Below are 18,638 nucleotides of genomic sequence, written 5' to 3'. Positions count from 1 at the left end.
CTTGGATTGTGCATGATGTGGACTTGGAATTGAGTATTTGACACATTCCGGGTTACCCACCACCCAGATGTGACGCATTCCCCATCCGATCCGAGATTTATGCATTCTTCTGACACATTCCGATGATCGATCAACATACCACTACACTATCCCAGTCCATCGGCGCATGTCTGAGTAAGCCGTGCTGGGCACATCTATTTGTGACATAACCATCCATTGTCCTCTCTCGAGCCTACCAAATCTACACGGGTATTTTTCATCCCAATGTGATCCGTTCTATATTCCTACTCCGCGGAGAGATAGTCGGGTGGTTAGTTAGTTAATTAGTTAGTCAAGAGGCTGACTCAAGAGATGAATGACTCATGACTCATGGAATCAACTTAATCAATCTAGTCAACCAACGAACCGATCTACCTTGACTATATTAAGTCGACAGGGTTTTCCACCTCTCCAGATTCTTATCAAAAAAAAAAAAAAAAAAAAAAAAGACAAGAAATACGCACCCCCCACCCCCACAATCCCACAACATGACACCACAACCAAGCCTATCCTCCATCCTCCAAGCCGGGAGCATCGATCTCGCGCCATACGAGGACCTCTACAAGCATTTCCACTCGCACCCCGAGCTATCCCTGCAAGAGAAAGCGACGTCCGAGAAGATCGCCGCGCATCTATCCTCGCTCCAGGCGTACGAAATCCACACCCACATCGGCGGCCATGGGCTGGTCGGGGTGCTCAAGAACGGCGACGGAAAGACCGTTCTCCTGAGGGCGGACATGGATGCGCTGCCGGTCAAAGAACTCACGGGGCTGCCGTACGCGAGCACAGTGACGATGCGCGACCGCGACGGGGTCGAGAAGCCCGTGATGCATGCGTGCGGACACGACATGCACATCACCTGTCTTCTGGCCGCGGCGGAGCTGCTGGCGAGGACCCGGCACGCGTGGCGCGGGACGCTGCTCGTGCTGTTCCAGCCGGATGAAGAACGGGGCGGCGGCGCGCAGGCCATGGTCGATGATGGGCTGTACTCGAAGGTTCCTCTCCCGGACTACGTCTTTGGGCAGCATGTGATGCGGTTGCGGGCGGGGAGCGTGGGCTCGCGTCCCGGCACGATCATGGCGGCGGCGGATAGCATGAGAATCACCCTGTTCGGCCGCGGGGGACATGGCTCCCAGCCGCACCAGACCGTCGATCCGGTGCTTCTGGCGGCCCATGTGGTGGTTCGCCTGCAGAGCATCGTGAGCAGGGAGATCGATCCCACCGATCTCGCCGTCTTGACGGTCGGGAGCCTGCAAGCCGGCCAAACAGAGAATATCATCGCGGATCGCGCCGAGATTGGGATCGATTTCCGCACCGTGAAGCCCGAGACCAGGCAGAAGATCATCTCAGCCGTGAAGCGCGTTGTCGAGGCGGAGTGCATGGCCAGTGGCTCGCCCAAGCCGCCTGTGTTCACCCCGACGAGGCGGTTTCCGCCCACGTCGAACGATCAAGCAGTGGCGTCGAAGCTGGCTGCGTCCTTTGGGGCCCATTTCGAGGACGCCTTTGATCCTGATACCCCCAGAACCAATGTCAGTGAAGACTTCTCGACCCTGGGTACTTCGCAGGATCTTCCGTGCTGCTTTTGGTTCGTGGGGGGCGTGGATCCCCACGTCTGGGATAAAGCCCAGGCGAATGACTCTCTTATGGCCGACATCCCGGGCAATCACTCGGCGCTTTTCGCCCCAGTGATCCAGCCAACTATGAAAGCGGGCGTGGATGCCTTGTGTCTGGCCGCTTTGACTTTTTTGAAATAGAGAAATTGTTCTCTCTCTCTCTCTCTATCGGCTATTATAAACCCCCACCCCATACCGCCGATATCAAAAATAAAAAAAATAAATAAATAAAAATAAAAAAAAAGACAGGCCCGAACCGCGATTCGAACGCGGGGCCTCTTGCATTTCAGACTTGGGATCCCAACTGGAAGAAGTTATTAGTTGACGTTTTTCCCAACGTGTAATAGCAGGGTAACTCACAGCAAGAATCATACCACTAGACCATCCGGGCGACGATGCATTTTCTGTGTACGGGGTACAGAGCCAGTCTTCATGCGGGTGGAGACTGAGTCAGTCTACTAGTACTCTATATATATATCGCTATCGCTATCATGTGTACACGTGTGTGTACTGGGAACAGGGGGTTCCACTTACTAGTACTATAGGGCTGACTATCCGATCGAACTAAGATGAGGATGAGGATCATCATGGGATGGAGTATCCGTTTCTTGAGACATGGAGCAGAATGGGTGGGTCACCAACGTATCATATCTACCATCTAAACAATTGCTCGGTGCTCCATTACTTATAGTCAGATCCTAAAGATTTGATAACATTTCCAAACTACCTATCTACCCACCCCAACACCCTTTCTTCAGAGTTCATCCATCCACAACAGCCTTACCCACTCCCTCCAGCCACCCCACCCCCTACTTAGATACTGACACCCTTACTCTTCTTTAAACGGCCTAATCGCCCCCCTGCGCCTCCACATAATCAAAACAACCCCACATCCTGCGGCCCTCTGGCCGCATGTCCCCCCGGACACAGGAACTGGTGCGGAAAGCCAAAGTCAAACGCATAGCCGGTCTCAATCTCCTTCACATCCTCCCGGGGGGGGGGGGGGTGAGTTCCAGACTGAGAGCCTCCACATTAGCCCGGAGATGCTCGACCTTGCGCCCCCCCCCGACCACGGGGAAGAAGTACGGGGTCTTTTGCATGGCGTAGGCCAGGGCGACGACGTCGAGGACCGCGGAGACTTGCGCTTCGTGGCCGAGGAGCGTGAGGGGGGAGGTGCGGACGGAGTCGGTTTCGGTTTCGGTTGGTGGGGTGGTGGGGGAGCGGATGGAGCCTGATTTGATTGGTTTTTTTTTTTGTTTTTTTTGTTTTTTTGTTTGTTGTTGTGGGGATGTTTGATATAGATATTCTTGTTTTTTTTTTGTCTGAGAGTCTGAGAGGGGAAGGGGAAGGGGGGGGGGAATTGGGGAGAATCACCACTACCAAGAACCCAGAACCCCCCCAAGCATGAACCGCCATGCCCTCATCCCGACACATCGGAATAACATCCATCCCTCTCGAGATCCCGACACAGCGCCGAGTATCTCCCCCTTGGTAGACGGAAAACGGGCGCAGGCCATGCGCGTGCGCATACGTATTGTATTGGCCTTGTGGTGACCACCCACGCCGGCGTGTCGCTGATACCCAGATACAGGACCTTCCCCCTGCGCGACCAGATGGTTAAGGGACTTGCATGAACTCCGGGATCTGGGTGCTGTGCTGTAGTCCCACGCATGGACGTACAGGATGTCGATATAATCCGTACGCAGGTTCTTCAGGCTGTTCCGCACGGACATCTAGATGCAGACTCTTGCTGCCGTTACCGCCCCAGTTGCTCTCTCCTGCACGCGCTGGCCCGTCATCGGCGACAGCGTGTATTTTGGTCGCCAGCACCATCTCGGATCGTCGCCCCCGCTGCTCCATCCATTCGCCGATCCATTGCTCCGATTGTCCCGCTTGGTACGCGTTGGCCGTGTCGATGAAGTTGCCCCCCCCCCCCCCCCCCCCCTCCCCCCCCAGCGCGTAGTAGATGTCTAGGAGCGTGAAGGCGGTTTCTTGCGTCACGGTCCCGAGGCGCTGCGCCCATGCCGTGCCGAGGCTCATTCCGCCGAGGGAGAGAGGGCTTACGCGGATGAAGGCACTGGGGGAGAGGAGACGGTGTCGTCCTAAGAGGCTCTTGGGGGGAGGGGGCTGATGTTGCGGCCATTGTGGGTTGGATCATTTGGCTTGTAGAATGGGGGAGGGGTATAGATTGTGATATGATTGCACAATAGCGGACTTTGTGGATTAGACTGATCTTGGGGCTTGGGCTTTTCGGGCCCTTTTTATACCTGCCCCTGGGGCTATTCCATACGGATGTCAACTCGAGAAGGCTTCGAGAGAGATTGATAATCATCTCTCGCAGATGCATCTCATACTTGTCGGGTTTAGGGTTTTGGGAGACGCTAATAAGCCCTAACTCCGGCTAACTCCCAATATCTCATGATACGAGGAGTGCATGGCCATTCTCATATTCCTATCGATGAACTATTAGGGAAAGGGTAATGATCAATCAAATTAGCTGTCCCCTCCGGACAGTCCCGAGTAAAACCCCGGGCAAATCCCACGATATACTCAAGAGGAGGTAGCACAGGATTAGGTTAGAATGACCTTCCCGGCCCCCGCAGGCAATTCCACCCGAAACAGTGCAAAGGGTCTCACCTTCTCTGCTCTCCAGAGTTGATTCTCCGTGAAATACACATACCCTTTGTCGGTCAGATTCTTCTTCAAAGTCACCACGCTCATCGAATCCGTCCATCCGATCCGCGGGTCCCTCACGAACGTCTGCACGCTGGAATTCCCAGGATAGAAGACATTGATGGCGTTCGACTCGAAGCTTCCCACATAGATTCTTCCCAAAGAGTCAACCTCGTATCCGTCACTTACTCCCTTCTGCGTCAAGGTGGTCACGCTCTGCAGCGCCAGCGCCTGTCCCGCCGGGGATGAATCCCGCAGTATGGCAGTCGGGATCGAGTGAAGGTTTCGTCCGCTCACAACGCCAAAGTAGAGCGTTTCCCCATCAGCCGAGACCGTGATTCCATCGGTTCCGATGGACACGGAGACCACATCTCCCCAGATAAATGCCTTGAAATTAGGTTCCGCTTTGGTCAAGGGTAGACCGTCAAGCTGACGCCAGGCCCCCCCTGTTCCAATATCCACAACAATGAGGCCGTTGCGGCCTTCTGGGCTGGAGTCTGTAAGGTAGGCAATGCCCTGGCCAGACGAGCCACTGAGGTCGGAACGGAGATCGAATCGGACGTCGTTGGGATACTGATTTTTTTTTTTTATTTATCCGTCAGATGCGCAAATCTATCTGGCGGGGGAATAAAGACATACCGAGTCAGGGAAGACGACATCTCGGGGGAAGATGATTGTTTTGAAGACCTTGTTGATGTTTAGGTCCACTCCGACGAGCTTAGGGCCACCATAAGAGGATAAGAGGAGAGTCCCGTTGGTTGTCTGCGCACGACCGGTATCGAGAATCCACAGGCGATCCTTAGCATCGATGTAGACGCTTTGAACGCTTATTAGATGATCGACGTAGTTTGCCGTTGTCTGAACATGACCATATTGTTTAGACATGGGCAGAATATATAATGGGACTGGGAGGACAGACCGGTGGAAAGGTAGAGTAGTTGACGGCTCCACCAGGAGGGAAATTGAAGTCAGCAGAGGGATAGGGCGACTCGGTTGTTGCGCTTGTCAGTTCAGCCACTTGGTACCGAGTATTGTTGGAATCCATGCCAAGAGGATAGCAGGAAAATATGCGGCCCGTGGAGGACACAGCAACACCTGCAGTCATTTAGTCCAGCCTAGAACATGTCGAGTGGGATGGTATACCTGTAGGCCACTCGTCAAAATATTTGTGGACGAGCTCCAACTGGGGCCCGAACACCCCAGGGTCCTGGGCTATGATCGCATTTGCGCGCCCTAGAAGGAGAAGGGGGAGCAGCTGAGAGATGAGGAGTCGCATTTTGTCTTTGTAGGCCTTGAGAGGACGGATGGTTGCAACGACATGAGCTCAATAAGTAAGTCAATGACAAGCTCGATCATCGCCGAGTTATGACGATCTCTTAATCGAGACAGCTTTAAGCTCCGGCGTAGCGAATTTAGATTCAAAATATTCAGGAACCAAGTCTGGTCCAAGACGGCCTCTTTCCCCGCACTGTCGGAAGAATGTCGCAAGGCCTCTTTTTTTTTTTTTTTTTTTTTTCAATGGCGTTGTTCGGAAATATAATTTGGTGGACACCCGTAGTAGCCATGCCAGTATTGCTGATCCTGCCTAGTGGAACTGCATCATCCTGGTCATGTTTGTGCAACGACTCATGGAGGACATGATGATAGCATCTGTAGGACTGTCATGCCGCCGGTCAGGCCTTCCAGGAGTCGTCCTCGACCACATGTTCTGCGTGCAGCCGGAACTGAGATCCGATCCGTGGAAGCGCGACGGGGTTGAAGTGGGCCGGATTTGCGTTGATGACGTCCGGAGATCATTTGCAGGAATAGATATCCGAACTATGAAAGTAAATCCGTCCTTGGAGAGGGGAAGAATAAAGTCCGTGTCCGAGTCACGTCCATGTCCGAGTCAGCATCGTCACAAGGTTGAAGGTTGAAGGCTGAGAAGATCGCGAAGACCGAGCGCGCTCGGTCTCCGTGCTGTTCGTCCGGCCCCCCCCACATCTATATAACAACCCCGCTCAGCCGTACTATCACCATCCCCCATCATCAACACAATCCTCATTATCAACCTCTCAAGCAAGAACAAACCCTCCCAAAAACCCACCCCAAAATGTCTCTCGCCAACCGCATCATCCTCATAACCGGCGCCTCCAACGGCATCGGGAAATCCGTTGCCCAACAGCTTGCCGCCGCCGGCGCAACCATCATCATCAACTACCTGCGAGACGCGGCCTCGGCCAACGCGCTGGTCAACGAGATCGGGTCCTCGCGCGCCCTCGCCGTGCAAGCGGACGTCTCCAAGCCCACCGAAATCCAACGGCTAGTCGACACAGCCGTATCGACGTTCGGTCGGATCGACGTCGTCATCCCCAACGCGGGCGTGCTGCCCATGAGAGACCTCGCCAGCACCACCGAGGCCGACTTTGACGCGACGTTCGCCATGAATGTCAAGGGGCCGTACTTTCTGGCCCAGGAGGTGGTGAAGCATATGCCGGCCGGGGGACGGGTCGTGTTTATCTCGTCGTCGGTGACCTCGTTTTCGGCAGTGGCGCCGGCGTATCTGCTCTATGCAGCGACCAAGGGCGCGATCGAGCAGATGACGAGGGTCATGGCCAAGGATCTGGCGAAGAAGGGCATCACGGTCAATGCGGTGGCGCCGGGGCCGACGCAGACGGAGCTGTTCCTGAGGGGGAAGTCGGAGGACCTGCTGAAGGGGATTGCGGCCGCGAGTCCGTTTGGGAGGATTGGGCAGCCCGAGGAGATCGCGGGGGTGATTGCGTTCTTGTCTGGAGAGGGGAGTTCGTGGATGACGGGGCAGGTCGTGCGCGCGAATGGGGGGATGGCGTTGTAGAGGAGGTGAAGACGAGGAGGTGGGGAGCCATGCATACACATTCATACACTGTCTATATAATCAACCGCAGGCACAAGGGAATTGTTCATATTATACTATCCACAAGAAGTCAAACATTAATCTTCGTGCCGCAAGTCGGGAAAGTATTTGGAGTAGAAGGAAAGCCAGGCTCTGATTATCAGGAAAAGTCCCGCCAGCCCGCCAGCAAGAAACCCAGCTCCGCCTGGGGGGATGGAACAGATAAAAAGCCATGGTCGTACAAATCTTATAGGCGAAGAGCTAAAGCAGGTCAAAGGTACAGACAGCATCACGCCAGCAAACTCCCCAAAGTTAGTATACCGATAAACATTCAAAGCACTATCCAATTCGCGCCCGAACAACCAAGCAAATCATACTATATGAGCAAGACACTCGTAACGCCGACTTGATCCGTCAAGATGCTCCAGAAGCCATATTATACATGCCCACACGTTGAGAAGAGACGAACCGGGTATCGTGCGTATCGAAAACTCCCCGACGAAAGGGGATCTGCTAAAGAGGAAATAGGTCTGGGAAGGGTAGCATGTGCGGGGCGCGGCTGGTCACCTTTCCCCGAATTTGCCATACTCCTGTTGCCACTTGAGGAGATGACGGGTTAATACATCCATCATCTCCACGCTGCTGAGGTCCTTGAAGTCTTTCTCCGTGGGTGCTTGCCCCACCGCAGCGCCGCTCTCGCTGGCCATAGACACCAGCGGGTTATCGCCCAGAAGTTCGGGCAAAATGCCGTTGGCTCGATGGCCATTGCCAGGCGGGGTGATACTCTCCCCTGCCACCGCCATTTCGACCTGCATGCGGGAGATAAACTCCAGAATCGCAGTCACTCGTCTTCTCATTTCGTTCAGTGTGGCTCGTTGGTTCACATAGCGAGGACGGCTGGGTTTCCCGGACTCATTGCTATTTATGTGCGTCCCATTAGGACCGCCCACTCGCGGGGAATCCCCACCGAGGTCATGCGACTGTCCACGCCGCGGGGATCGAGTCGTCGAGTCGGTGCCGTTGGTATCACGATCCCGAGTATATTGATTCCGTCCGACCCGACCGCCACGACGAGCGGGAGGACGGCCCGATTTGCGAGTGGAGGGACGGACAGGGACAGGCTCTTGGACCGGAGCAGGTGTTTCCTCGGGACTCGGTTGCTTGGGTTCGGGCTCGGTCGCAGCGGGCTTGATGGGTGAGGCGGCCTCGTGATCGGATTCGGCATCTTCGCGGATTAGTCCCCATCACCAAGGTAATAATAGCGCAGAGCTACTCACCATCACCTTTCCGTCTCTCAGATCTTCCTTTGCGACGACTTGTAACATCGGCTTGCTCCGGCTCCGGCTCCTCCGGCTCTTTTGTTTCCTTATCACGCTGCCCCCGGGATGCAGCTCTTTGTCTTCGGGCCCCATTGGTGACCGGCTTGGCTTTTGACTCGTCGTCCGAGGCCGGGCGAGACGCCGGGTTACTCTTCGAAACCAGGCCCGGGGATGGGGAACTCGTTCGCGGTCGTTTGGTCGTGTGCTTGTGACTAAGTCTGTATCGTTAGCCCGCATCCCAGGACCGACTCAGAAACGTGGGATGGCCATGGACATACGCTTCACTATCACTCCGGCTTCTCTTAGGCCTCCGGGCCACAACCTCATCTTCAGCCGGAAGTGTTTCTTCCTTGCTCTCCTCGATAGCTCGCCGAATTTGCTCTTCTTCATCATACGCAGCGTCCCGGCTATTCATTGTTGATCGGCGTTTAGGATTGGCGGTCGAGTCATTCTGCCGCTGTTTAGTGTCTTTTGCGCGCCTGGCAGTATCGCGCGACGATTCTCGCGAGGATACCACGGTGGACGACGGGGGAAGGACAGGAAGGTACTGGGACGAGTATTGTCTGTGAGACCGTAAGCGAACACGCCACATTCCGAAGGAAACGATGGTTGTTGAAATTGATAGAGTATTAAGGGGTGCTTGTGAGAAAACCTCGAAAGTGGCCATGGCACGAAAATTCGAACTTGGTAGGAAGGCCCAGGGTGGATATGGGAGAAAGGCAGAATCCAACCACGTAGCAACGGCAACAAAGAAACCAGAAAAATCCTGTTATACGTACCCATTCGGTTCATTGGTGACCTTATGAAGATCTTTGCGGCAATGCTCACAATAATACTCTTCGGGGCTCATGGCCTCGTCCATGATGCCAACACAGCCACCATGCTGCCAGACTTTGCACGAATCACATTGGATAAACATGCTCCCAATATCGTCTGACATCAGGTCTGATGGTTCTGTGGAGAGATTGAAAACGTTCTCATCCTTGATGGCGGTACGTAAACCACTGCGACCAACAGCCTCACGACGTGAAGGAGGAAGACCCGGGTATTCCTGCTGCCCACAGAGACAGCGGGTAATCTCCTCCTCTTCGTCATCGTCGTCGTCTCCATCATCTTCGTCGCCATCCCCTTGTCTGATGTGTTGGTCGTTATCATCCTCCCCTCGAGCACGCTGGCGTTGCCGCGTCTCTCGAAAGTCGCTTTTCGAGGCCGTGTCGGCATCGTCGATCGACTGGGATCGGTTCGAAGAGCGCTGAGGGGAGGAGATCTTGTGGTTCGAGCGGGTACTTCGTTCTCGAGTCATGGAATTGGAGGAGCTGGAGGAGTTTGTATGCGGGAGGATGGCAGGAGAGGGTTGGGAGTTGCGGGCTCGAGAGGAGCGACGAGGCGTCATGGTAGTGGAGGAGGGAGGAGGGTGGCAGCAGGTGGGATAAAAATAGCGTAGAACTCGGCCAGGACCACGGCCGTATAGATAAGGCTATCGAGAAAGGTTTTATAAATAGGAGGAGAAAGCGAGTCCGAGATCAAGCAGGAGCAGCCTGCCCGTGGGCGAGTTGTCGCACACGGGTGGAGGAGCTGGGGGTCGACAGCGACTCGGAGAGTTAAGGATGACAAGAGACCCAGCAGAGAGAAAAAGCCGGCAAGTGAAGGAGAGGTGGACTGGCAATTGAGACCAAGGAGGGAAGACATGCAAGAACGGCGCCTGCAAGCTCGAACATGGACCGAGGCCTACATAGTCTGCGGATTGGAGAAGAGGATGGTGGGGAGGAGAAAAAAGGGAAGAGGAGGAGCGAGACGAGGGAAGCGGACTGCGTGAGTGACGGCCGGCCGCCGGAACGGGTTTGAGCTGCTGCTGCTGCTGTTGCGCGCCTTTGCGGTCAACGCGCATTGGCCTGGCCTTTCCCCGCTCCCTCTTTCTTTCTTCTGGTCGTTCTCTGCCCTCGCCCGCCTCCCCCTCCACCCCCCAGCAACTCCCCGTCGACCTCGTCTCACTGCGGCGATAATGTGCGCTCTTACTCACAGGCATTTGAGGGCATCCCTCCTCGATCGACGTCTCTCACCAGCGCCCGCCCGGCTGGTGATAAGGCGTGGAGGAATGTGATGATGCCGTTCCCGCTGCGTCTCTCAAACCCCGCTTCCCTCCCAGCGCTCGCTAGCAAGTACGGAGTACATCCCGAGGGTTCTCTCCCTTCGCTGTTACTATACTTCTCAAGAAAGTAGAGGGCTCCTTTCGTGTGTCTACGATTCTTGATTCCTTCCACTCGGAATGGTGATCTGTGCGGTTGCTACCGACCTGGATAACCAAGGCAATCGAGGCAGTGCTGACTAACCAATGTTCCTTGTTCAACCCAGGAGGAGCTTTTCAACTTACAGGTCCCAGTGGCATCCACACGTCCATCAAACCTCTTTAACTACAGAATGACACCACTCGAACGATTCCAGTACCCTGGGGCTATTTTTTTTTTCGTACAGCCCACCGCTTCTCTGAGAACGAGTGCCAGCCTTTATATGACAGCCTCGGATTGATGGTTGTATGGACCGAGATACAGTGGAAGGACAGTTCTACTACATAGGTCCCCTAATACCGTTCTTCACACGGCACGATAATACTTGGTGTGTAGGGTACAATGGATCTGGGAAGGATAGTTGAGCACCTGACGAGTGAAGGAACGGGCGAAAGCACGTGTGGCTCACGAGCAGCTGGGATGATAATGACGCAAGGCGTGCCGGATAGAGGCTGTAAAAGGTTTGGTGCTTACAGGGTACCAGGAATCTGACCGAGAACAGAGGCAGACGCTACCTACTCTGTCAATAGGTAGTTTTGGGGATTCCAGGACCTTGCAGCGAGGAAATGGCGGCCCATGAAGGAGTATGCAGGACAAGCGGGAGCGGATCCGCGGGTCCTGTCCGAGAACAATAGACTATCGCATGGAAGAGTGTATGGTGGATGGTGTACTCCGTAGAGCAGGAGCCGTGCCCCTCGGTGGTCATACCGCTGAGACGCGAGGGCAACGCGCTCGGGGAGGAAGAGAACCAGTTGAGGCTTTGGGGGGGAGCTTTGCCCGAAGGGGACTAGCTGTTGACGCCTCAGGCCGCACCGGGTATCCGCTGGGCCCAGAGAGGCAAGCGGATTAGTTATGGGGAGGGAATGCCTTATTCATCATAATAATTATCGACGGCGATTCGATTCCCACCCCTCTGCCCTCTTCGTCCCCTATTGCCCCCCCCTCCCCGGATTGTCCCTGGCTGGTAATCACCACCGGTTGGATTTTGACCGCCCCGTCTATCGTTGGATTTGTTTTACACTCTTCCCCCTGTCCCTCTTGTGTGTGGTCCCGGGGTTGGGCTGGTGTCGATTCTCGGTCCTTCCCCTACCGACATCTCGGGTTCAGTCGTCAAAAAGTCTGCATGCTCGATATCGGTGCCCAGTCTACTGCGTAAGTCCCTTGCTCTATCCCAGGGTTCCTTCTGGCCTTACTCTGGCGGCTGAGCCTGGCGGAAACCTTGGATGCACCGGGGGCTGCCCTCCCTCCAAACTCTGTGTGGTTCCGGGTGACTGCCAGCGTTGGGAAACATGACAACTGACTGTGTGGTGTCAATCCAGTCGAGATCCTCGCCGTACTGCGTCCTCTGCCCCCCTCCCCTCCGTTCCCACGCCCCCCTAGAAGAGCTGGGATTTAGATTACCGTGTGGGAGAATAAAATAACCGGGGAGTTTAAACTTAAAGGAAGCAGCCGGAGGCATCGTCGGGTTGGGCTAACAGGAGCAACCCGCCATTTGGCTGTGGCTGTGGAGGTCGAGAGAGCGGAGAGACTTGCATAATGACCGCTACGTTGAGTATGTCTTTTACCAAGGATGTCTGTTCCTCCGGGGAAGTAGCGTCTGGCCTTGGTGCGTACAATTGACCGGGAGCCCCCCCGAAAGCTGGATCTGCAAACCCCTGGGGCGGATCGAATCCAGGGTCTCTTGGCTGCTCAGTTGCTGATACCGCTCACCCGCAGATGGGATGTTCAACTCGGTCCCAGATACACCGTCTCCTGTCTATCCGGATAGGCTGATCCGTCCTCTGCCCAAGCGCACCCTCCGCTCTCGCCTGTCCTCTGAAGCGGCCGACTCGATTCTTTTCCCACCGGCCCCTCCTGCCACCCAACTGTTCTACGGCACTTCCGTGGATAGTGGAGATATTGTAAATGACACCAAAGTGTATGTGCAGCAGAGCGACGATCGTGACGAGAGCCCCGAGCGGGACCATCTACCGTATGAGAACGGAGTGGAGTTGGAAAGTGGTGATGAGGACGGGCCAGTGGTGGTGCGTCGGAGTGCCGGTTTCCGCGGGTCGTCCCTGTCGCCGTCGGTCTCCAACGCTCCTCCCCAAACACTGCCCAGCAACAGCAACAGTGAAGGTCCGCTGGTGAAGCCTTCCTCGGCAGGACCCGACGGGTACGATGCGTTTGAAAACACCAACAACAAAAGAAACGCAAAATCCCTACCCCCGGCACTCTAGGTAGTCACCACTCCACACTCTCCCCTGAATTTTCCACCATGGGTTTGGCGACCTCGGTGCAACCTGCGTCGACACCAGGCGAAGGCAGCCATGTGAGCACCTTCTATGGTACGGGAAGCCCCGCGTCTCCGATCTCCAGCGGGATGTCCGGGGCGGGACGAGGCCGGCTTGGGCGCCATCCAGCTCGCAGCAGCGTCGGGAGGAACTCTTTGTCCCTTCATTCTCCCATTAGTTGGCCGCGGATCCTACCCGACGCGATGGCCTGTTGTCATCCCCGGGCCCAGCAGGTACGTGTTTGTCAGTCCTCAACGCCGCTCGGGTTTCGCTCACTCCGTACTCAGGTGACCCCACCGCCAAACCAGACCAGGGTATCATCTCCGCTGCCATTGCGAGCGCTGCCGCGTCGGCATTTGCTGCTCCCCATCCGGGTCCCGCAAATGTCAGCATGCTCGAACGACAGGCCCCTATCCAGACCCCGACCCCGACCCAGTTCACCTTCACCTGCGAATCCGACTCGTCAAAGGGGATGGCGCTACAAGCCCAGAACCCGTACCCCGCACAGCACCGCTCGCCCGGTACAATTGCTGCCGCTGTTCAGAGCCAACGGGGCTACTCACAGGGCACGCAGACCAGCCCCAAAGTTGCCTCGCCAGCGAACCAGGCAGGGTCTTCTCAGCAGGCGCAGCAACAACAATCGCCGAGTGCAGGAACCGAGCCAGCCCCGGCGGGACGGAAAAAGAAGCGGTCGCCGGGCAGCATCTACGCTCTGGCCGCACGTCAGCGCAAAATCCAGCAGCAGTATTCCAATCTGCACCACCCGCCCAGTATGGAGGATATCTGGATCTGTGAGTTCTGTGAGTACGAGAGCATCTTCGGCCACCCGCCCGAGGCTCTCATTCGACAGTACGAGATCAAAGACCGCAAAGAGCGGAAGCGATTGGCGGAGAAGAAGCGACTTCTCGAGAAGGCGAAGATGAAGGGCCGCAAGGGCAAGAAGGCCACCAAGAACGCGAGCAAGCACGCCGCGGCGCAGCAGGCAGCCTATGACCAGGGATACGATCGAGCTTCGGCAGACCACTCTTCGGCGGGAGGAGGGGCCGGGGTGCATGACGAGGAGTATTTAGGCAACGAGTATGAGGAGGATTCGGTGCCAACCCCACCTCCTGCACCTCCGAACGCCGTCAAGGGCGGACCACCGCCGGGACACGCTCCCCCAGTGGCAGCCGTTCCAGCCTCGGGCGCTAAGAGTGCAACGGACGGAGGGACGAGGCCGCCCTGACCATGGGGCAACGGCTATCGAGCTCGGAAGCGGTGATAGGCCGTTGCATCTGTTGGTTTCAGTTCTTTGTCCATTCCGTATTAGTGCTTTTTTCCCCCGTCGCATGGTTGAGTGTTAGCCTCGTTTCTTTGTCCTTGTTTCTTTGTTTGCGTCTATTGCCGATCATTTGCATAAACGAATCCCCGCTCCGGTCGATGAATGTCACGTCAGCGTTGCACATGAATTTCTGGTCAGGTTGGAATGATAGTCGGGGGGTCAGTAGTTTAAAGGATGTGGATGGAAGGATGGATGGATGATTGGTTGGTTGGTTGGTTGGACGAATGGATGGGTTGCAGAAGTACTCAGACTGATGGTATGGCCTTGGTGTATGCAGAGCTAGCCTGGGGGGGGGGGGGGGGGGCAGCACGACAGGGTGATCCCAAGGGCGCTAATGTAGAGATGAAAATCCATGTTCTGCTCTGAGGGAGTGAAGATCTCCGGCTGCCAAGTGTAGAGCAAACTCCCTCCTAACCAGCCAAAGCCCAGCTCCGCCCCCAAACCCTGACCCGGCGCTTCGACGCGCGACAACCCGGCCAATCAAATCGAAACCACCCACAACCGCCATTGTCAACCCGCCGACCGATCGAACCGCTGCAGCCCTGAAACCATATCTGCACGGCTTCGCGCGCGCAAGTTGATCCCAAGAGACGAGGTTTCAGCGCATCCATGCTCTTTGTGATTCTGGCGCTTCGATTGGGCAGAGAGGTGTTTGGTTTTGTCTTGAGGATGATAAAAATAGCAGGACAGCGATGTTGTGTTGTACGGAGTATGTGACAGGAGGTAGGTGTCTTGCATCCGCGTCTCTCAAGAAACTATTGTCTCTGAACCGGAAGAGACTACTATAAAGAGGTGCCAGATACTTGGTCTTTGTGGGTTTGTTTAGCAGAAACAGCTACCGCAACAGCAATAGCAGCATTCAATCAATCGTTCCTTGTCTGGGATTCTTCTATTCTCATTTTCTTTTCTTTTTATTCTCTCTCTCTCTCTCTCTCTGATTCATTGTCTTCTTTGTTGGACATTCCTACTACTACTACTACTACTACTACTACTATCTCTCTATCTATTGTTGGTGCTTTATATGCCTGCTGCGCAGGAAGCATTCCCATCTTATTTTGGCTGTTGAGCATTTATTGAGTTTGAGACTTTGTGCTGGCGCATATATCAACACCCTCACCCTCGCTCTCGCCCACGCCGATATACACACATCCATACGGTTTACGCAGCACGCTCACGCATATTTACTACGTTAATCTTCTATTCAATAATCCGAATAACACAACAAACAACACACAACTAACACACAACACACAACTCTAATCCACCACACGACACCACAACCTAACTACCTAACCTCCCCAACGCACCACCCAATCCTGCAAAATGGCCTTCGTCCTCCTCCGCCTCCTCAAACTCGGCCTGAACGCCAACAAACAGCGCAAAGCCGCCGACCCCACCTCCAACTCCATAAACATGACCTTCCCCGCGCCACCCACCAAACCCCAACCCCCCCAGCGCAACATCTTCAAACACTACACAGAACTCCTGCTCCACAGCAGCCAACTGATCTTCGGACTGACCGTGCTGGGCCTATACGGGAAAGACGTGCACCACGCACACCAGAGCAACGAGCACGCGGACGCGCGCTGGGTGTACGCGCTCATAACGGGCATGCTGGGCAGCGGGACCGCATTGCTCTACCTGCTGCTGATCGGGTGGATGCTGAAGAGGCGGACGCCGCTGGCGGCGCGCACGCGCTGGAACCTGCCCCTGTTTGTGTGGGAGGGCGTGCTGTGCGTGTTTTGGCTGACCCTGTTCGGCATCTTTGGGGAGATGTATATTGGGGATCATGCGGGTGGGGGCAAGGTGGCCAGGATGAGGCATGCCGTGTGGGTGGATTTGGTTAATTTGGGGCTGTGGGTGGGAGGGGCGACGTGGAAGGGGGTCAGGTGGTGGAGGGGGGAGAGGGCGGAGAGGGACGTGCTGGGGGTGGATGGGGTGGAGGGGTGGAGGGGGGAAGGAGGTGGAGGGGTTTGATGATGGGGGGTGGGGGAAGGGGAAGGGGTCGGTTTGTGAGGAGAGAGGGAGGGAGGGAGGGAGGGATATGATTTTGTATTATGGACTTGCTTGGACTACACTACCCTGTACTCGTGCGGTGATTAAGAAGATTATTTGAAGTCATGTTATGTTGCATATTGCTTTCTCATTTCAGCTGTCTGGCTGTGTCTGTTTGACTAGAATAGGATTTCATCAATCTCCTGCTGGTTTTCCTCGGGGCGATAGCGGATCTGCGCGTTCTCCTCCGTCCCCTCGTGTCGGCTACGCTCAATCATCACGCTGAGTTGACTGGGTCCAGGCGGGCCCGAAATCGGGGTCGCTAGAGCTGGCGCCTCCTCCTCCGGGGTGCCCTGGCTGTCGGTGGAAAAGTCCGAGCCACTGCCGAGGGAGAGTGTCTGCAGCGGCATGGCGGAGCTTGGCGCCGTGGATACATTCCCATGGGAGTCCCCAAATTGAGAGGGTGATGGCGTGTCATTGGTGATGATGGTGCTGCTGGATTCTGCCCGGATCGGCTCGGGGGGCCTTGCTGCTGGTTCGGATTCGGGTTCAGGAGCCCCCAGGGTAGAAAACATGATCTGCTCCTGGCGTACTCTTTCGGAGAACCGCTGCCGAAAGTTCTTGTCAACTAGCTTCATTGATGATGGCTGTACATAGTTCTCCGTATATAGGAATCGTGGATCCAAGCGACGGAGCGCATTATACGAGAAGAAGTTCGGCTTAGGGAGCGTGGGCTTGATGAAATAAAACCCGCGATACCGCGGTCGTGGCGGTGGGACATGCACCTCCGGTGGACGGTCAATGTCAAGGAGCTCCACCAGATCGGATACAAAGTCCTCAGGCAGGACGGGATTCTCTTCAACCTGGTGCGCTTTTTCTTCTGAGGGCCCCTGCTCGTCTTGGGGCTTTCCCGTGTCCTGGGGGATCTCTGCATGACCAGGGTTCTCTTTCTCAGTAGGAGCAACTGTATCGGAAGGCTCGTCTTTGGTATCCTCAAGGAAGGTAGCCAGTTCTGACCAGAGTAAGCACTGTACGTTTCTAGAAGTCTCATGTGTGGATGCACTTACCATCAACAGTCTGCGACACACTACATTCTTCCGTCGTGGGGTATTTTTCAGTAAGGTCTAGAGTCAGCGATGGTGGATTCGGCTGCGGGCTTTGGGCACGGGTAGAATTGGTACTGGACGACTGCTGCGAGGACTTGCGTCGCAGGAGTACCGGCCGACGCTTGATATGTTTGGCCTTGCTCGCCACAACAAACGCTTTCTTCTGCGTCTGCCGAGGGGCAGTGTCCCCCATCGTGGGCACGGCCGGTGGCACCGGGGTAAGGGGGTACGATGGTTTGCGGGTGGTGCTCTGACCGTCGATGCCCGTCAGAAGCAGACGAGTCGTTTTGTGCGGCTCGCCGTTGGGGACCCCGTTACGAGGCTTTTTGAGGATTGGATGAAGTGGTGCTTTGACGTTGCCAGTGGTGGACTTTCCCATGGGCTTCTCTTCGTTGTGTTTTTTGGACGCCCGCGCTTCCTTCTCCGCCTGCTGGGGTTAGAAGATTCGTCCACCAAGCAAGTCCCGAGGCGCGCTCACCTTATTCAAGTCTTCAAGACAGAGTGAGCTGGGCTCCGAAATGTGCAGGAAGAGGGTGGCCAGTGTCGACCCCTGGAGAGTGTGGTGTAGGCAATGGCTACTCCAAATCCTCCAGAATAGGTTCTCGAGGCGGTATCCCAGATCGTCATGGTGCGCGGAAGGGTTGGTGCTGTAGACTGCTGTACGGTGAGACTTGTTACGCGGGAAGGCGCGGACATGCGCACCTCTCCAAAGCTGCACGACGTCACCGATGTCGACCGCCCCCATCCCGTCCATCTCCGTCGATACCTTCGTCGCGGTGGACAGCAGCCCCTCGGGAAGCCTCTCCATGGCGAGAAGTACCCAGACGGGGTTCAGGCGCGGAGGTAAGACGAGGCTTGCAATATGTTGCCTGCGCCAGGCAGCTACATGGTCAGAGAGAGCATCTGGGCGGGGAGGGAGTTGAGATCAGCGTCAGCACCGGCCGGTGAATGTTGTCAGTGTTGCGTCTGGCGGTGAATTGAGGGGGCGAGGGGCAAGATGGCCGGGCAAACGCAGGGGGTGGGGGAGGGGGGCGAGGGACGGGAAGAATGAACGACGACGAGAGACAGCAGAAAGACAAACAGGGCCGCTGGCAAGCCAGGGGAGTTCTTTGTATTTGAAGACGGCGATGGTTGGTGGGAAGGCCCGGGGAAGGGATCAGCTG

General features: G+C 55.8%; 9 protein-coding genes and 1 non-coding gene across 10 annotated transcripts; 4 read left to right on the top strand and 6 right to left on the bottom strand.

Annotated features, from left to right (window-relative positions):
- The first annotated feature begins 490 nt into the window (after window positions 1-490).
- Window positions 491-1,844, top strand: BO70DRAFT_307216 (M20 family metallopeptidase). The gene has a single exon (XM_025540069.1). The coding sequence runs from the start codon at window positions 528-530 to the stop codon at window positions 1,791-1,793; it is 1,266 nt and encodes a 421-aa protein (XP_025403317.1). The 5' UTR covers window positions 491-527; the 3' UTR covers window positions 1,794-1,844.
- Window positions 1,826-2,114, bottom strand: BO70DRAFT_80554 (uncharacterized protein). Its single transcript, XM_025548737.1, has one exon. It carries the CDS (start codon window positions 2,022-2,024, stop codon window positions 1,857-1,859), a length of 168 nt encoding a protein of 55 aa, XP_025403316.1. The 5' UTR covers window positions 2,025-2,114; the 3' UTR covers window positions 1,826-1,856.
- Window positions 1,901-2,043, bottom strand: BO70DRAFT_t34. Its single transcript has one exon. It is a non-coding gene; the product is annotated as a tRNA-Ser (tRNA).
- A 518-nt stretch (window positions 2,115-2,632) lies between the features above and the next one.
- Window positions 2,633-3,472, bottom strand: BO70DRAFT_376695 (uncharacterized protein; the record flags this gene model as incomplete). The annotated part of the gene is made up of 2 exons (XM_025545147.1): window positions 3,184-3,472; window positions 2,633-2,883 (listed from the first exon to the last, which is right to left on the bottom strand). The coding sequence occupies exons 1-2, from the start codon at window positions 3,383-3,385 to the stop codon at window positions 2,633-2,635; spliced, it is 453 nt and encodes a 150-aa protein (XP_025403315.1). The 5' UTR covers window positions 3,386-3,472.
- Window positions 3,473-4,229: 757 nt separating this feature from the next.
- BO70DRAFT_307213 (uncharacterized protein) lies at window positions 4,230-5,748 on the bottom strand (the record flags this gene model as incomplete). Its single annotated transcript, XM_025540068.1, has 4 exons — window positions 5,469-5,748; window positions 5,245-5,420; window positions 4,965-5,183; window positions 4,230-4,898 (listed from the first exon to the last, which is right to left on the bottom strand). Coding segments are annotated over exons 1-4 (1,197 nt in total), but the record flags the coding sequence as incomplete, so codon positions are not given.
- Window positions 5,749-6,208: 460 nt separating this feature from the next.
- On the top strand, window positions 6,209-7,238 carry BO70DRAFT_358332 (NAD(P)-binding protein). The gene has a single exon (XM_025542266.1). It carries the CDS (start codon window positions 6,418-6,420, stop codon window positions 7,156-7,158), a length of 741 nt encoding a protein of 246 aa, XP_025403313.1. The 5' UTR covers window positions 6,209-6,417; the 3' UTR covers window positions 7,159-7,238.
- A 47-nt stretch (window positions 7,239-7,285) lies between these two features.
- On the bottom strand, window positions 7,286-10,245 carry BO70DRAFT_358331 (putative transcriptional regulator (Cti6)). The gene is made up of 4 exons (XM_025542265.1): window positions 9,275-10,245; window positions 8,774-9,058; window positions 8,454-8,707; window positions 7,286-8,401 (listed from the first exon to the last, which is right to left on the bottom strand). Exons 1-4 carry the CDS (start codon window positions 9,886-9,888, stop codon window positions 7,740-7,742), a joined length of 1,815 nt encoding a protein of 604 aa, XP_025403312.1. The 5' UTR covers window positions 9,889-10,245; the 3' UTR covers window positions 7,286-7,739.
- Window positions 10,246-12,316: 2,071 nt separating this feature from the next.
- BO70DRAFT_368086 (uncharacterized protein) lies at window positions 12,317-14,278 on the top strand (the record flags this gene model as incomplete). The annotated part of the gene is made up of 4 exons (XM_025544603.1): window positions 12,317-12,332; window positions 12,497-12,906; window positions 12,969-13,286; window positions 13,367-14,278. The coding sequence occupies 4 exons, from the start codon at window positions 12,317-12,319 to the stop codon at window positions 14,276-14,278; spliced, it is 1,656 nt and encodes a 551-aa protein (XP_025403311.1).
- Window positions 14,279-15,787: 1,509 nt separating this feature from the next.
- On the top strand, window positions 15,788-16,351 carry BO70DRAFT_283096 (uncharacterized protein; the record flags this gene model as incomplete). The annotated part of the gene is made up of 1 exon (XM_025539072.1): window positions 15,788-16,351. One exon carries the CDS (start codon window positions 15,788-15,790, stop codon window positions 16,349-16,351), a length of 564 nt encoding a protein of 187 aa, XP_025403310.1.
- A 140-nt stretch (window positions 16,352-16,491) lies between these two features.
- On the bottom strand, window positions 16,492-18,559 carry BO70DRAFT_358329 (GATA-like domain-containing protein). Its single transcript, XM_025542264.1, has 3 exons — window positions 17,954-18,559; window positions 17,437-17,902; window positions 16,492-17,381 (listed from the first exon to the last, which is right to left on the bottom strand). The coding sequence occupies exons 1-3, from the start codon at window positions 18,281-18,283 to the stop codon at window positions 16,549-16,551; spliced, it is 1,629 nt and encodes a 542-aa protein (XP_025403309.1). The 5' UTR covers window positions 18,284-18,559; the 3' UTR covers window positions 16,492-16,548.
- Window positions 18,560-18,638: the final 79 nt, after the last annotated feature.

This window comes from Aspergillus heteromorphus, assembly GCF_003184545.1.
Source record: "Aspergillus heteromorphus CBS 117.55 chromosome Unknown BO70scaffold_2, whole genome shotgun sequence".
NCBI lineage: Eukaryota > Fungi > Ascomycota > Eurotiomycetes > Eurotiales > Aspergillaceae > Aspergillus > Aspergillus heteromorphus.
This window is presented reverse-complemented; position numbering and strand designations above follow the sequence as displayed.

Coding starts and splice junctions, on each gene's coding strand:
- BO70DRAFT_307216 (XM_025540069.1), top strand. CDS start 528: ATGACACCACAACCAAGCCTATCCTCCATCCTCCAAGCCGGGAGCATC.
- BO70DRAFT_80554 (XM_025548737.1), bottom strand. CDS start 2,024: ATGATTCTTGCTGTGAGTTACCCTGCTATTACACGTTGGGAAAAACGT.
- BO70DRAFT_358332 (XM_025542266.1), top strand. CDS start 6,418: ATGTCTCTCGCCAACCGCATCATCCTCATAACCGGCGCCTCCAACGGC.
- BO70DRAFT_358331 (XM_025542265.1), bottom strand. CDS start 9,888: ATGACGCCTCGTCGCTCCTCTCGAGCCCGCAACTCCCAACCCTCTCCT. Junction 9,059..9,274: donor GTCACCAATGAACCGAATGG/GTACGTATAACA, acceptor ACGGTCTCACAG/ACAATACTCGTCCCAGTACC. Junction 8,402..8,453: donor TGAGAGACGGAAAGGTGATG/GTGAGTAGCTCT, acceptor TAATCCGCGAAG/ATGCCGAATCCGATCACGAG.
- BO70DRAFT_358329 (XM_025542264.1), bottom strand. CDS start 18,283: ATGGAGAGGCTTCCCGAGGGGCTGCTGTCCACCGCGACGAAGGTATCG. Junction 17,903..17,953: donor GTCTTGAAGACTTGAATAAG/GTGAGCGCGCCT, acceptor TAACCCCAGCAG/GCGGAGAAGGAAGCGCGGGC. Junction 17,382..17,436: donor TGTGTCGCAGACTGTTGATG/GTAAGTGCATCC, acceptor TACTCTGGTCAG/AACTGGCTACCTTCCTTGAG.